This window comes from Humulus lupulus, chromosome 9, assembly GCF_963169125.1.
Source record: "Humulus lupulus chromosome 9, drHumLupu1.1, whole genome shotgun sequence".
Classification (NCBI taxonomy): domain Eukaryota; kingdom Viridiplantae; phylum Streptophyta; class Magnoliopsida; order Rosales; family Cannabaceae; genus Humulus; species Humulus lupulus.
In genome coordinates this window covers 139,912,088-139,925,505 of record NC_084801.1, presented here as the reverse complement: position 1 = coordinate 139,925,505, position 13,418 = coordinate 139,912,088, and the positions used below count along the sequence as shown (strand labels likewise).

At 35.6% G+C, this 13,418-nt stretch overlaps 1 protein-coding gene across 1 annotated transcript; it reads left to right on the top strand.

Moving 5' to 3' along the window:
* The first annotated feature begins 4,939 nt into the window (after positions 1-4,939).
* On the top strand, positions 4,940-13,217 carry LOC133799288 (T-complex protein 1 subunit eta). The gene is made up of 14 exons (XM_062237303.1): positions 4,940-5,105; positions 5,228-5,488; positions 7,396-7,521; positions 7,605-7,808; positions 8,841-9,010; positions 9,101-9,236; positions 9,681-9,797; positions 9,960-10,079; positions 10,190-10,288; positions 10,376-10,465; positions 12,058-12,145; positions 12,376-12,464; positions 12,561-12,635; positions 12,903-13,217. Exons 1-14 carry the CDS (start codon positions 5,091-5,093, stop codon positions 13,002-13,004), a joined length of 1,692 nt encoding a protein of 563 aa, XP_062093287.1. The 5' UTR covers positions 4,940-5,090; the 3' UTR covers positions 13,005-13,217.
* Positions 13,218-13,418: the final 201 nt, after the last annotated feature.

The following is a 13,418-nucleotide window of genomic DNA, read 5'->3' as shown; positions in this document are numbered from 1 at the left end:
CCGAGCAACTGCTGTCAGAGATGAGGGGAAGATGGTTGCCATATCCTCTGAAATAACTTATCGAAACCCTTTGTGGGATAGTATTCAAAGAAATCCAATTTCAACACTTCAACAATTTCTTGACCGAGCAGATAAGTATATGAAATTGGATGACGCGATTGAGAAAGATGAGAAAGGTATAAACAATCCGAGTGGATCTGTTGACCCTCCTAAGAATGGTGGAAACGGTCAAAATGGTGGAAAGAAACGTGGGAATAACGGGTCTGACCACCATGAAGAAAAGAAGGCTAAGTCAAGTTCAAATGAAAATCCAACCAAATATGAGCCTCAGTTCACTAATTACACCACTCTCTCGGCCGGCCGGGCGGAAATATATCTTGCTAGTCATGAAGAAGTTCCCTACAAGAAACCTCCACCCATCAGGAAATAGATGAGTAAGAGAGACATGAATAAGTATTGTCGTTTCCATGGAGATTATGGTCATGACATGAATGAATGCAATCACCTCAAAGATGAGATAGAATTTCTTCTCCGGTTGGGCAAGTTGAAAAAGTACCGGGCAGAGACACCCCAAGGAGAAGGAGGCAGCAACAATCCTGGGTTCAAATGACAGAGATCTCCACCCTTGCAACCCGGGCCTGTAGACTTTACCTTAGACACTATATGTGGAGGTCCACACTTGGTTGAGGATAGTAACAAAGCAAGGGAGAGGTATGCCCAGACACTTCGGCATGAGCGGGAGTGCTAGGATAAGATTTGGTGGACGGAGCCTGATCAGGAACCACTGGAATGGCGAGCATCTGAGGATATATTATCACTAAAATACCGCTATCAGAGTGGTAGGTTAATTTCAAGTTGTTTAACTTGTTATTTGAGTTTGGTTTATGAGCTGGTTATTTGCTAACTAGTCATTTTTTTAATTTTTGAACAATTTTTGTTGTTTAAGACTCGTTATTAGACACGTTTTGTCCTTTTTAATTTACGAGTAATAAAAGAGACTATGCGCAGCATGGTTGATTCTTGCTACAAAAGTGCATGTGTGTTAATTATCCGAATAGTGTTCAACTGGCCGGTAAAATCGGATAGTGTTCAACTTCTCGAATATTTTCCATATATTCTATGTGTTTCACGAGTAATTAACTGCTCGAACAGATTCGGTCAAGTAGCAAGTGACCAAGGATCTTTCAACCCTTGATCACTTGGGGGGCACATTGGGTATACTGGTATATAATTTAACACAGGCAATAAGAGCTCGAGTTACGATATTTGTTTTTAAGCTGACTTGTAAATTTTTGAAGTAAAAAAAGGCCATTAAGCAAACTTGTTTGACAAAGCTTAAGTAAATAAACATTATGCTCATAAAATGTTAGAGCAATAAGAGTGTGAGAAAGTATACTTAGTATGGACTTATGAAATGTCTAGAGTTTCTAAGTTAGAAAACTAAGTACTTATGCGAAAATATAAGACATACATCAGAGTGACTTTACTATTCACAAAAAAATTATAATGTTTTAAGTCTAACAAGACTTAGAATGTTTCAAGTTAGCAAAGAAAAGTAAAGTATAAATGCCAACAACTCGGCCTTACGAGAAAAATATCAAAGCTGCTAAGCAGCAGTTGTCTTCACAAAAGTATAAGAAAAAAGAGTACACTACTACCAGATACAAAGTTCAGCTGGTCAGGTGTAAAGTTTTCCTGGTCGGGAGAGTAGATACAACTTCCCTGGTCGGCTGAGCATGTTTCACTGGTTGAGTAGGAAACTTTGTTGATGGATAGGAAGCTCTCAGGTCAGCTAAACTAGTCCCTGACTGGTTAACACCATCGTCAACATCCAGGACCTCCTCTGGTCGGTCCTTCTTGAGTTCTCCATCAGCTGGTCAGTCAATGTCTTATTGGCCTGGACTTGCTTGTTGTTCTCATCAACCAACTCCTTCAACGGTCTATCTCAACCAGCAATTGTTTTCTCAGCCTGCTCAGTCTTTTCTTGGAGATCTTTTTTAGACTTAGTCAGACTCTTAATCTTTGCCTGGGCTTCCATTAATTGATCATTCAAGACCTTGACCAACTCCTTATAGTCTACTACTCGACGTTGAGCATGACTAACAGTGATGAGTCCCTGGAGTAAACCAAATAGAAAATGAGTGCAAAGCAAAAATATTTACTACACAGTGAACAAATTTCTTTGAGAAGAGAAATCAATTTTCCCTAAAGAAAGACATTTAAGGAAGTAATAATACTTTTGAGAGATTCGAACAAGGTGCTTTAAGTGCCAAATGGTGTTCGGAGGGATAAGTTTTAGGCATATGCTTAAGTAGCTATGCCATATGCTCGAGCGGTTGTGCCGCATGTCCGAGGGACTAGGAGGGCCATGTGTCTGAGAAATTCGAGGGGCATGCTGAGGAGCTACTGGCGCGCGCGCATCTGAGGAGTTCCATATGTCCGAGCGGCTGCATGTGTCCGAGCAGCAGAGTGCGCGTCCGAGCGACTAGGTGGTGTCCGAGTGTTGGGGTGCATGTCCGAGGAGCTGCTGGCTGGCCATCCGAGGAGCTCCGTGTCCGAGCGGTTTGAGGAGGACATCACGAGGCTTCTTTCCGAAGAGATTGCATGTCGTAGAGCTGGGCACATCCGAGGCTGCATGTCCGAGAGGTTAGGCATATATGAGGAGTGGTGTCCGAGAAGCAAGGAGGTATCCGAGCAGCTTGTAGGAGTTTCGAAGAACTAAGGCAGCCGAGAAGACCCGATCTGCTAGCAGAGTTTGAGCAGCTAGGGGCTGAGGAGGCAAAACACCCGAGGAGCTACTTGGGTCCGAGGGCCAAAAGGAGTTTGGTTGGCTAGGTATTTTCTTCGTGGTCTGATCGGTTTAGTGGAATCTAAGCAGTTAAAACCTCAAAAGGGGATGGCTAAAATATGAATCCGTTCTGCTAAAAGGTATGGGGCATAACGTGAAGCATAAACACGTTTTCCTATTCATGGGGCATACAAACAAGTTGAATTTCAAGGGTTCAATAAGCTTCAAGATAACATCAATGATCATCCTATACCCATGAATCCGAAGAAGAAATGGAAATGGGAAACTGATAACTATCGTTTTCATGAACAGAAAAGTTCAATCGTGGGTTTACTACAAAAGTGAAAGCTGTTGACCGGGTGGAAGCTTTTGGACGACGTGAATAACTATCAGCTAGAGAAAAAGTTTATCATATGAGAAAATCATATAATAAGCTTAGGGGGCAAATGTTATCCCCAAAATTTCGTTCAATGACGTGGCAATCAAAAGTGACAAGTGGCAATGCATGGTAGTGAGTTACACATTAATAGTCAATAAATGTGTTGACTAAATAAGTGAAAATGTTTGAAATTAATCTTCGGAGTTGTGATATTATTGGTCACGAAATTGATTTATCTGGTCAGGAAGTAATTTGACCGACCAGGTAAGGTTTCTGTTCGACTAGTAAGGTTCTTGACCGAACAGTAAAAAATTATGCCCGACCAGTTACATCAGAGAATGGTGCTATCCGACCAGTAATGTGTTTTGGCTGACCAGTAATGTGTTTTGACCGACCAGTAATGTGTCTTGGCCGACCAATAATGTGTTTTGGCCGACCAGTAATGTGTTTTGGCCGACCAGTCACTTCAGTAATGTGATATAGTCGACTAGTCATCTCATAGTGAGTTTCATCCGACTAGTCGTCTTAGAAATGAGTTTCATCCGACCAGCTATGTCAAATTGAAGGAGTAGCCAACCGGATGTGTCAGAATCTCAGTAACAACTTCAACCCGAATCACTCGTAACTATCGCGCGAATCTCTCAGATATCCTGAATAATAGCTATATTGTTGTAATTTGGATTTATTTATTATTTTATTAATTAAAGTTGGTTGAAACAACCAAGGACCCCATCAATACGAGATATTTTTCATGTACGATCCATGAACCTATAAATAAAGAGCTCATGGCATCATTTTAAGGATCAGATCTTTTGGAGACTTTTAGTCTTTTTAATTTTGAGATTTTAGGACTGTTATTTGGGGCATTCTTGGGGCATTTTCTAAGAGAGCTTAGAGAGAGAAAGCTTGTATTCTCTAGAGAGAGAAACTTTGTATTTTTCTACTTACACTTGAGAAACTCAGTTGGCTCAGGTCCATCTAATCTTAAGTGTAGGCTTCATATATCACAACTCCAAGTGGATTAGGCTATTAGTGATAAATTGAGGCTGAACCACTATAAAATTATTGGTGTCGTATTTTCTATTCAAGGCTTACTGTAGTTTTGACGTCTATTCGTCGTTGGGCAAAATCGTGGTCAACAAATACTACTCATGAACTAGCTAACTATGTACTTACGAGTGTCGGGGACTATCTTATGGCTAGTGGGGCATGACTCCTCAAAATTTTGATTTTCTTTTTAATATAGGGATTATACCATTTTGGACATTTTGTTTTGTCTCATTATCTGTTTGGACCTTGTGTTTTGACAAATTACTTTTTGGACCGTGTGTTGTGTAAAATGGTTTAAATAGGCCCTTAAACTCGATTTTCATCGAAGTTTTTGAAACTAAAATAACAAATAATTCACCTAACTAACAACTCAGAATAAAAACACAACCATTATATCTAACAACCGTGTTGTTATATTATATTTTTTGTTCATCAAAATTGAGTTTATAAGTCTATTTGAATAATTTTACAAAAAGACATTATTTAAAAAATAATTTGTTAAAACACAAAATTCAAACTGACAAAAAACACATGGTAAAAAATGTATTATCATGGTCTTTTATTAATGGTTTTTGGATTTTTTTTTAAAACAAAAAGTAAATAAAAATTAATCTGAATTTTTTTAATGTAAAAATTTGACATATGTCACGTGACTCGACCACGTATTTCTTATAAATTTTTGTAAAAAGAAATATCCGAAAATAAATCAAAATTAAAAAAAAAACTAGAAAGAAACTCAGAACCTAGAAAGAGCGGGCATTCAAAACCCTAACTCAGCCGAAGTCTCTACACTACACTTTCTTTCACTCTTCTTCTTCTACCTCCTGCTTTCTCTGATCTTTGCAAGCACTTGGAGCTTCCTCATAGCCAACAATGTCGGCCATGCTGGTATTCCCTTCGGTTCTTTTTCTACTCTCTGTTTTCTTGTTTCCTTTTCTACTCAATTTTTGTAACTGACTCTGTTTCGCCAACTGTTTGTGAAAATGCGCCAATGAAAAAACGAACAACAGCAACCCCAGATCTTATTGCTCAAGGAAGGTACGGACACCTCCCAAGGGAAGCCGCAGCTGGTGAGCAACATAAATGCTTGCACGGCCGTGGCGGACGTGGTGCGGACCACTCTTGGTCCCAGAGGTATGGACAAACTCATCCATGATGATAAAGGTAACGTCACCATCTCAAACGACGGTGCTACCATCATGAAGCTTCTCGATATTGTCCACCCTGCTGCTAAGATCCTCGTCGACATCGCCAAGTCTCAGGATTCTGAGGTATTCTTATGTTTTTGTATTTGGTAGTGAAAATGGGATCCATCAACCATCTGGGTGTTTTTCTTTTACTGTGTAGTGATTTAGAACTTCTGCCCTATTGTCATGTTTTCTTTTTAAAATCCTTATTTGGGTCCTCAGTGGTTTACTGTGAGGATTTCTTTTAGTGGGTTGTAGAAATGGTGTAAGTGGGATTGGCTATGATCTTTTACGTTGGATGTTTACTGAGAAGCCGAAGAAACAATACTTTGATATGCTATATCATTCTTGTCATGTTGTTGATTTGGAATTCAAAAGTTGAGTGGAGATCTATAACTTGGATCCTGAATATTAACAAACCTGTTGTTATTTAAAATGTAGTAGCTGTAAAGGAACTTCAAAGAGAAGTTTTTCTTAGTTTCTGTATAAATTTATGTGAGAAGGTGTTTCTATTTTGTTCGTAGCTCATTAAGAGAAAAGAAGGTTCAAAGTGGAATGGGACATAAAATTCAAGAAATTTCTACAATTGAACGGCTGATGAGCATCTTCATTGCTTATTCGTCTTAATAAGACCAATTAGAGATATTGTCCTTCTTCCTCTATCTTTCTCTATGTTGAAATTACTTGGTGTAGTTTTGGGTAAATGTGATTTATAGTATATTCTCGATTAAGAAGGTTTTTCAGAAGGTAGGCAATGAGCTTGGGTGAGAACTGTTTCTGATCACTGGCCTTTGGTTTGGTTTCAAGTCCCTTTAATTTCATAATATTCAGCAAGGTCGTAAACTCTTCAAGGATGAATTAAGTGGCTTTTGGTAGGAAGTTGCTCTGTCAGAAGTAGAGCACTAGAGCGATAGCTCTTACAAGAAACTATGGAGGGCAAGGATAAGGTTTTGAGGAACTGTTTGGTATTTTTGAACTTTAAAAATTTAAAGAAGGTAACTGAGTCATTTAGGTGTATGTGTGAAAATGGAAGCTTTTTGGGAAAGTGGTTGACAAAATATCTGTGGAGCAGGAGCTCTTTTAGGGTATAATCATACAAAGAACGATGGACTTATTCTTATGATGGCTGGGCTTTTAATGTGGTGACTGACAGTTCTTGTAGAAGCCTTGGAAATTTCTTATCATGGACTCAGGGATTGTTTATTTCGTAAAGCCTTGGAATTTTTTTATCATGGACTCAAGGATTGTTTATTTTGCAAATAGCATCAAGTAGTTTGCAGGAATTAAGATACAGAGATGGTGTATGTTTTTGGGATGATGCTTATTGAGTTTAGCTTTCTTTTTTGGGGTAGTTACCCAGACTTTATAATATATATTTTTTTCCTCATAATGCCCTTTGGCACTGTTTTTTTCTATGAGATTCTAGTGAATGCTTACTGTTTTTTTAAAATGTGGATGATAGAGAAGCATTAGGTCTCGTGAAATTGTTATACGCTTTTGAGGATTTTTCTCTTAATTTAACTTCGGATAGGTAAGTTTGCTTCGGAGTTATCTTGGTCAAGCAATTTTTCTTTTCTTTACTGTTGATGGTACTCCTATGCTTAATCTTTCAATTTTCTGAACATCGTATGTTCAAACTAGATTTTAGTGTTTGCATGGAATCATGTTTAGCTGCTATAGTCTAGGCAGGTTTTGCTGGTTGAGCTGATGTAGTCTTCATGCTATTTATTTGAAAAATGATTGGGTTTAATGGATAAGCAGTTATTATTGCAAGCGTTCTGTGCAATAATAGTGGAGTTATGTTTTTCTAGTGATGCATTTCATTTCTTGGTTATATGATTGGACGGGAATAGTAGGGTTTGTGAGGAAATTTCTTTGGATGGAGCCTTTCTTTGTGCCATGCTATTACAAGGCCCATCAACCGTTTTTAGGTGTGCCATTATATGTGTGTATGTGCTTTACAAGATTTGATTTTATATATTTTTGTGCAGGTTGGTGATGGAACCACCACTGTTGTCCTGCTTGCAGGGGAGTTTCTAAAGGAGGCCAAGCCTTTCATAGAGGATGGTGTCCACCCTCAACTTTTGATTAGAAGTTATCGCACTGCGTCCACTTTGGTAATTGTTTACCTATTTTCTGTTTCCTATGAGTATGGACCATTATCTTACATCCTGAGTGTTATGAATAATGTATGGTGTAGGCAATTGAGAGAGTAAAAGAACTAGCCACTAGCATAGAGGGAAAAAGTTTAGAAGAAAAGAAAGGCCTACTGGCTAAGTGTGCTGCTACAACACTCTCATCAAAACTCATCGGCGGAGAAAAGGAGTTCTTTGCATCAATGGTTGTTGATTCTGTTATTGCAATTGGTAGTGAGGATCGACTGAATATGATTGGGATCAAGAAGGTATTTAGTGTTGTGATCTATTGTTTCGCAAATTTGTTTTGCCAGTATTCTTTTGGGCTTGTTATTTCTTCTTTATTATTATTCTTATTATTATGAAACATTAATTCAAGTAAAAAGTGAACTAGAGGAATGTATTGTATTAAATTCGCAGACTGTTTAACTATGAACTTTATTTTGTTCCATAATTCTCATTTGCTAATTTATGTTTCTTTCTGCTTCTATTAAATCAGTAGCGATTAGGATATCATGGATATATAAAACATTCTAGACATGGTGCTATACTTGTCTCAAAGATGGCAAGATGGATTTCAAGTTATGCTTTAAAATTGATGGTTGATTTGGTGTAATTTTGGATGACATGCAGAATTTTACTGTTCAAATTTATTTATTATTTTTTTATAACATTACTACTAAAATCAGAACCTGAAATTTAGTTTGATTAGTAAAAGAAAATTTTGTTAAAATAAATTAATTGACAAAACTGAAGAAAAAAGAAGAGGTGTCCGCCAAAGACATTGAACTCCACAATTGATGTCCAAAAACGTAAAATTACTGTTTCCTCACTCTCCACAAGAATTAAAGAGAGAAGAATGAAGGGGAAAAAAGGAAAATGAAATGGGCTGAGGTTGTGATATTATTGCCTGTTGGTCAATTACGGATCACACTTTTAGGAGTCATGCTCTTTTCCTTCACAAAAATGAATAAATATTATAAAAATAACTTGTATTTTGTGATGTCTGAATGATTTTTATTGGCATTTTTTATTTTGAGTACTTGTTTGGTTCATGTTATTGGCATTGCTGTTTCTTTTTTATTATTCTGATCTGAACGGTCTTAGTTTAATTCACTTGTAAACTGTTATAGTAACATGTTTAGTGGTGTTGATGTTTATTCCTAATGTTTGATGGTGCTGTGTATATCATATGCTCCCAGCCATTTTTTTTTTCTCCTGGAACTATAGAGGAGGATATTTTGTCTTGAAATATTTTCTTAATGTTATTCTAACTGGAAAGTTTGCTTGCTCTTCTGCAGGTTCCTGGTGGTAACATGAGGGACTCATTTCTAGTAAATGGTGTTGCCTTTAAGAAGACATTTTCATATGCAGGATTTGAACAACAACCAAAGAAGTTCCTAAATCCCAAATTACTTCTACTAAACATTGAATTGGAACTGAAATCTGAAAAGGAAAATGCTGAGATAAGGTTAAGTTGCTTTTGTTGTTATTTTGTTTAAAATTAAAAAATTGCCTCTAAATTACTTGAATGAGCAACTTTGTCTTTCTATTCTTGCAGACTTACAGATCCATCACAGTATCAGTCCATTGTTGATGCGGAATGGAATATTATTTACGACAAGTTGGATAAGTGTGTACAGAGTGGAGCCAAAGTTGTTCTCTCACGGCTGGCTATTGGTGATTTAGCAACACAGGTTGTTATTTCTTTTTTATACATGCAGTTGTGTTAATGTCATCTAACTTTCAATTTGCACTCGTGAAATAAATTTGAATGGACATTTGTGGACAGTCATCTGATGATTCCTTTACATGAATACAACCTGGACAACAGTAAACCAGATTGATAGATGTTGATTCATTTATCTTAGATAGATATATCCCAACCCTTCCAACTCACAAGAAAAAAATGAAGAGGACTTTAGCAGTCTTTGATATGACTTATTGCATTATAAATGGATTGGCATGATATATTTGTAAATCGGTGTGTGTTATTTGTCATTGTGCTCTTGGTAGTTATCCTCGTGTAATTTAATTAAGAGAATTTATGTATACTATTATAGAACAGATGTGACAAGCATTCGCATATAAGGCTGAAGAGGTTGTGTCAGATCCATTGACAGATTTTTTTCTGTGACCAGTATTTTGCAGATCGCGATATATTTTGTGCTGGTCGTGTGACTGAAGAAGATCTGAACCGAGTAGCTGCTGCTACTGGTGGAACTGTACAGACATCCGTTAACAATGTCATTGATGAGGTCTGTCCTGGAGTTTTTCATGAACGCTAAATAGAATCCAGTCTTCTTCACTAGTTTGTTATTCATCTTTTTATCATTGTTCTTCTTCATGTTGTTTTAATAGGTTTGTAAGTATTTATTTGTTTTTAATTAACTAATTTCTTTACTGTTATCTGATGCAAGATCCTAGGAACTTGTGAACTCTTTGAGGAAAGGCAAGTTGGAAATGAGAGATTCAATATATTTAGTGGATGTCCTTCAGGTAGAACAGCAACTATAGTTCTTCGTGGTGGAGCTGATCAGGTATCATTATGGAGATGATAAATTTATGGCATGTATACTGAACTTGGGTTTGACATGCTCTTTAATTGCCGAGGCGCTGACCTTTTATTATCTTTGATATTTCTGTCCAGTTTATAGAGGAAGCCGAGCGAAGTTTACATGATGCAATCATGATTGTTAGAAGAGCATTAAAGAACTCTACTGTAGTTGCTGGTGGTGGTGCTATAGATGTATGTGTTTATTTTCTTTTATGTACAATAATTTCAGTTTCTATAAATTGCTTTAGCTCATGTTGGCATAATGCTTTCTGGTGGCAGATGGAGATAAGCCGATACTTGAGGCAGCATGCACGGACAATAGCTGGAAAGTCTCAGCTTTTCATCAACTCTTATGCAAAAGCTCTCGAGGTATGCATTTTTAAAGTGCTTATATCCCTTCTATATAAAAAATGTGTAGATAACAAAAATTCTTAGTTTTTTATTTTTTCGTTAACTTTAATGAAATATTCTTATATATAACATAATATTTTTATATTTAACAGTAGATTATAAACATGACTTCAACTTAAATAAAAGATAATAGGAAACAAATTATAATAAGATATTTTTGAGATATTTTACAATAATAATTATTTAAAAATAATAATTTTATAACTTGTCTAAAATTTAATTAAATTTAAACTTCACGTATTATAATAATGTCATATTAAACATATAAAAATCTAGCAACAAACATAAATTTAAAATCCACGTTGAATATTAATATTAATATTATATTAAATATATAATATATAATCTTTTGTTGTCGCTGCCAAATTAAAAAATTAGTACAAATATAAACTTAAACAAAAATAAATTTTTTTATCTTATAAATTTGTGTGATAGTTTATTTTTTATCAAGTGATTGGAACTCTTTTCTTCACCAAATTTACCAAAAGACATTGCGAGATACATTAGAAACTAAAAATAGTTTATGCATGTTTACTACTCTATACTATGACTTTTTCTATTATCATTTTATTCTATTATTAATATTTTTTTAAATATTATTGTAATTTATACATGTCATGTAGTCATGTAAATATATATATATTTATGTCAATATTCTGTTTAAATGTCATATATGTAAAGATTATTGATATAAATATTTATATATGTTATAGAACTCTAATTTATTTTATTATATATTTTAAAAAAAATGTAAACCGGTTTTTATTAAAAGTATAGGTAATGTTTTGCCCTATTTTTTTAATATATTTATATCATACATTATATTAAACATAGTTTATTTATTTTTATGATATTATTTATTTATTTAAAATTTATATGATAATTAAAAATAATAATAAAAATAAACACATGTTTGAATAAACATATTTATACCTTTAAAATTAAGCAAATGCACGCTGTTTTTATCTAATATATATATAGAAACAAGAAAAAATCTGCACATGTATTTCCATACGAACATGGAAACGGAAATTAAAATAAGTCGGAATTTTATTGTTTAGTGAACACAACTTTGTAGAAAGCCTCTCTTGTGGTGTTTGATTAACATTGGTTTGTATATATTAGTACTTCTGGTTCTTATATGGGATATTTAAAGAACCGCTGTTGCTATTGTAGGTCTTTTCTTTTGCCTTATGATTTATAAGTCTTGAGTTATAATGGGTGCTAAGCTGTGGGTTAAATGGTAGCTTACAAATTATTCTCTTTAATCGCCTAAGTACCAAACTTGTGTTACTTGACAATTTTAGTTAGTCTTTCTTGGGTATAAGCAGTTAGACTTGATAATTGAGATGGGCTATGAGTGTATTCACGTGCTTGGCTGACAGGTTATGAAATGTAGATGGAATCAAAGACCATTGATGCTTATGCAAATCTAGAAATTAAATCATTACACTTTTATTTCTTTGCCTTTTCTTGCCTTGCATCTTCTTCTCCCTCGCCTTTTTATTAATTGAAATTTTCCCCCTCATGATTTTGACATCATATTGCAGGTTATCCCACGACAACTCTGTGACAACGCTGGTTTTGATGCAACCGATGTGCTAAACAAATTGAGACAGAAACACGCACTTCCCTCTGGTTGGCATTCAATTGATGATTAGCTATTTGATTTTGCCTTCTCAGAAATAAAAATCAGTGAAAATCATCACTGAGTTTCCCCATACATGTTTTGGACCATCCAAATTTTCTTGTTTTCCGGAAAGTAGGGTAGATTATCTTTATGGTGACCATTTCATGGATGACTTTGTGGTTTTTAAGAATTAAAATTAGTAATTTTTTTCTCTACTTACTATAGTTTTCTTTAACAGGTGAGGGTGCTCCTTATGGAGTGGACATCAACACTGGTGGAATCACTGATTCATTTGCCAATTTTGTCTGGGAGCCAGCAGTTGTAAAGGTATCAGTCTTCAATCTTTAATTTTATTCAATAGTTATGAGACGAGTTTACACTACGACCATATGAACGTGGATGATTTTATTTCCTTTTTTGTAGATCAATGCTATAAATGCCGCTACTGAGGCAGCTTGCCTTGTTTTGAGTGTGGACGAGACAGTAAAAAACCCCAAGGTATGCCCAGATTGCTTCTTTTTAAATTTAACCGGGCCTGCTTCTCTCTACATATCTTTTTGGATTGTTCTTTCTGCTCTCTCGCTGTTCTAAATCCCTGCTAATTTTATGGCATGTGATAGCCTTGTTTGGTTTACTTTAGAAGTCCTGTGTGTTTCAAGTTCATAAAATTCAACTTTGTTCTATTACCTGAGTAGTTTCGAAGTCATATTTCTCTTCCTATGTGCCGTTATTCAATTGTTCGATCTCTTCTGATAAATGTTACAGTCTGAGAGTGCTCAAGGAGAAGCCGCTGCAAGCGCCATGGGTAGAGGGCGTGGCGGAGCTGCTTTCCGCGGTGGTCGGGGACGCGGAATGCGTAGGCGATAGGGCTTGTTTTTGGAAGTTAGGAAACTTGCATTTTTGGGAGTGTGAGAAAATGGGCAAGGTTTTGTTTTGTTTTTGTTTATGTTTTGCTCAGTCATTGGTGGTTATGTTGTGTGTGCTCAATTACAGTGAAATTTAATCTGAATTCATTGGAATGGTCCTTCCCTGAATTCACTTGCAAATGAGTGACTTAATTTAGAGTTGAAGTTGAACTCACACTTGTGTTATTTGCTCCCATTTTTTTAGGGATACAACCAATTGGGTATCTTAAACACTTGTTTATATCTCTATAACTACCAAAATCCAAAACTGTTAGGAATGAAAATGTTAAAGTAAAGGTCTGGATCATAAGTTAAAAATGTGGATGATAAAATAAAAAGTTCTCAATCTTATTTAGCAATGGATTTTCTAATCAAA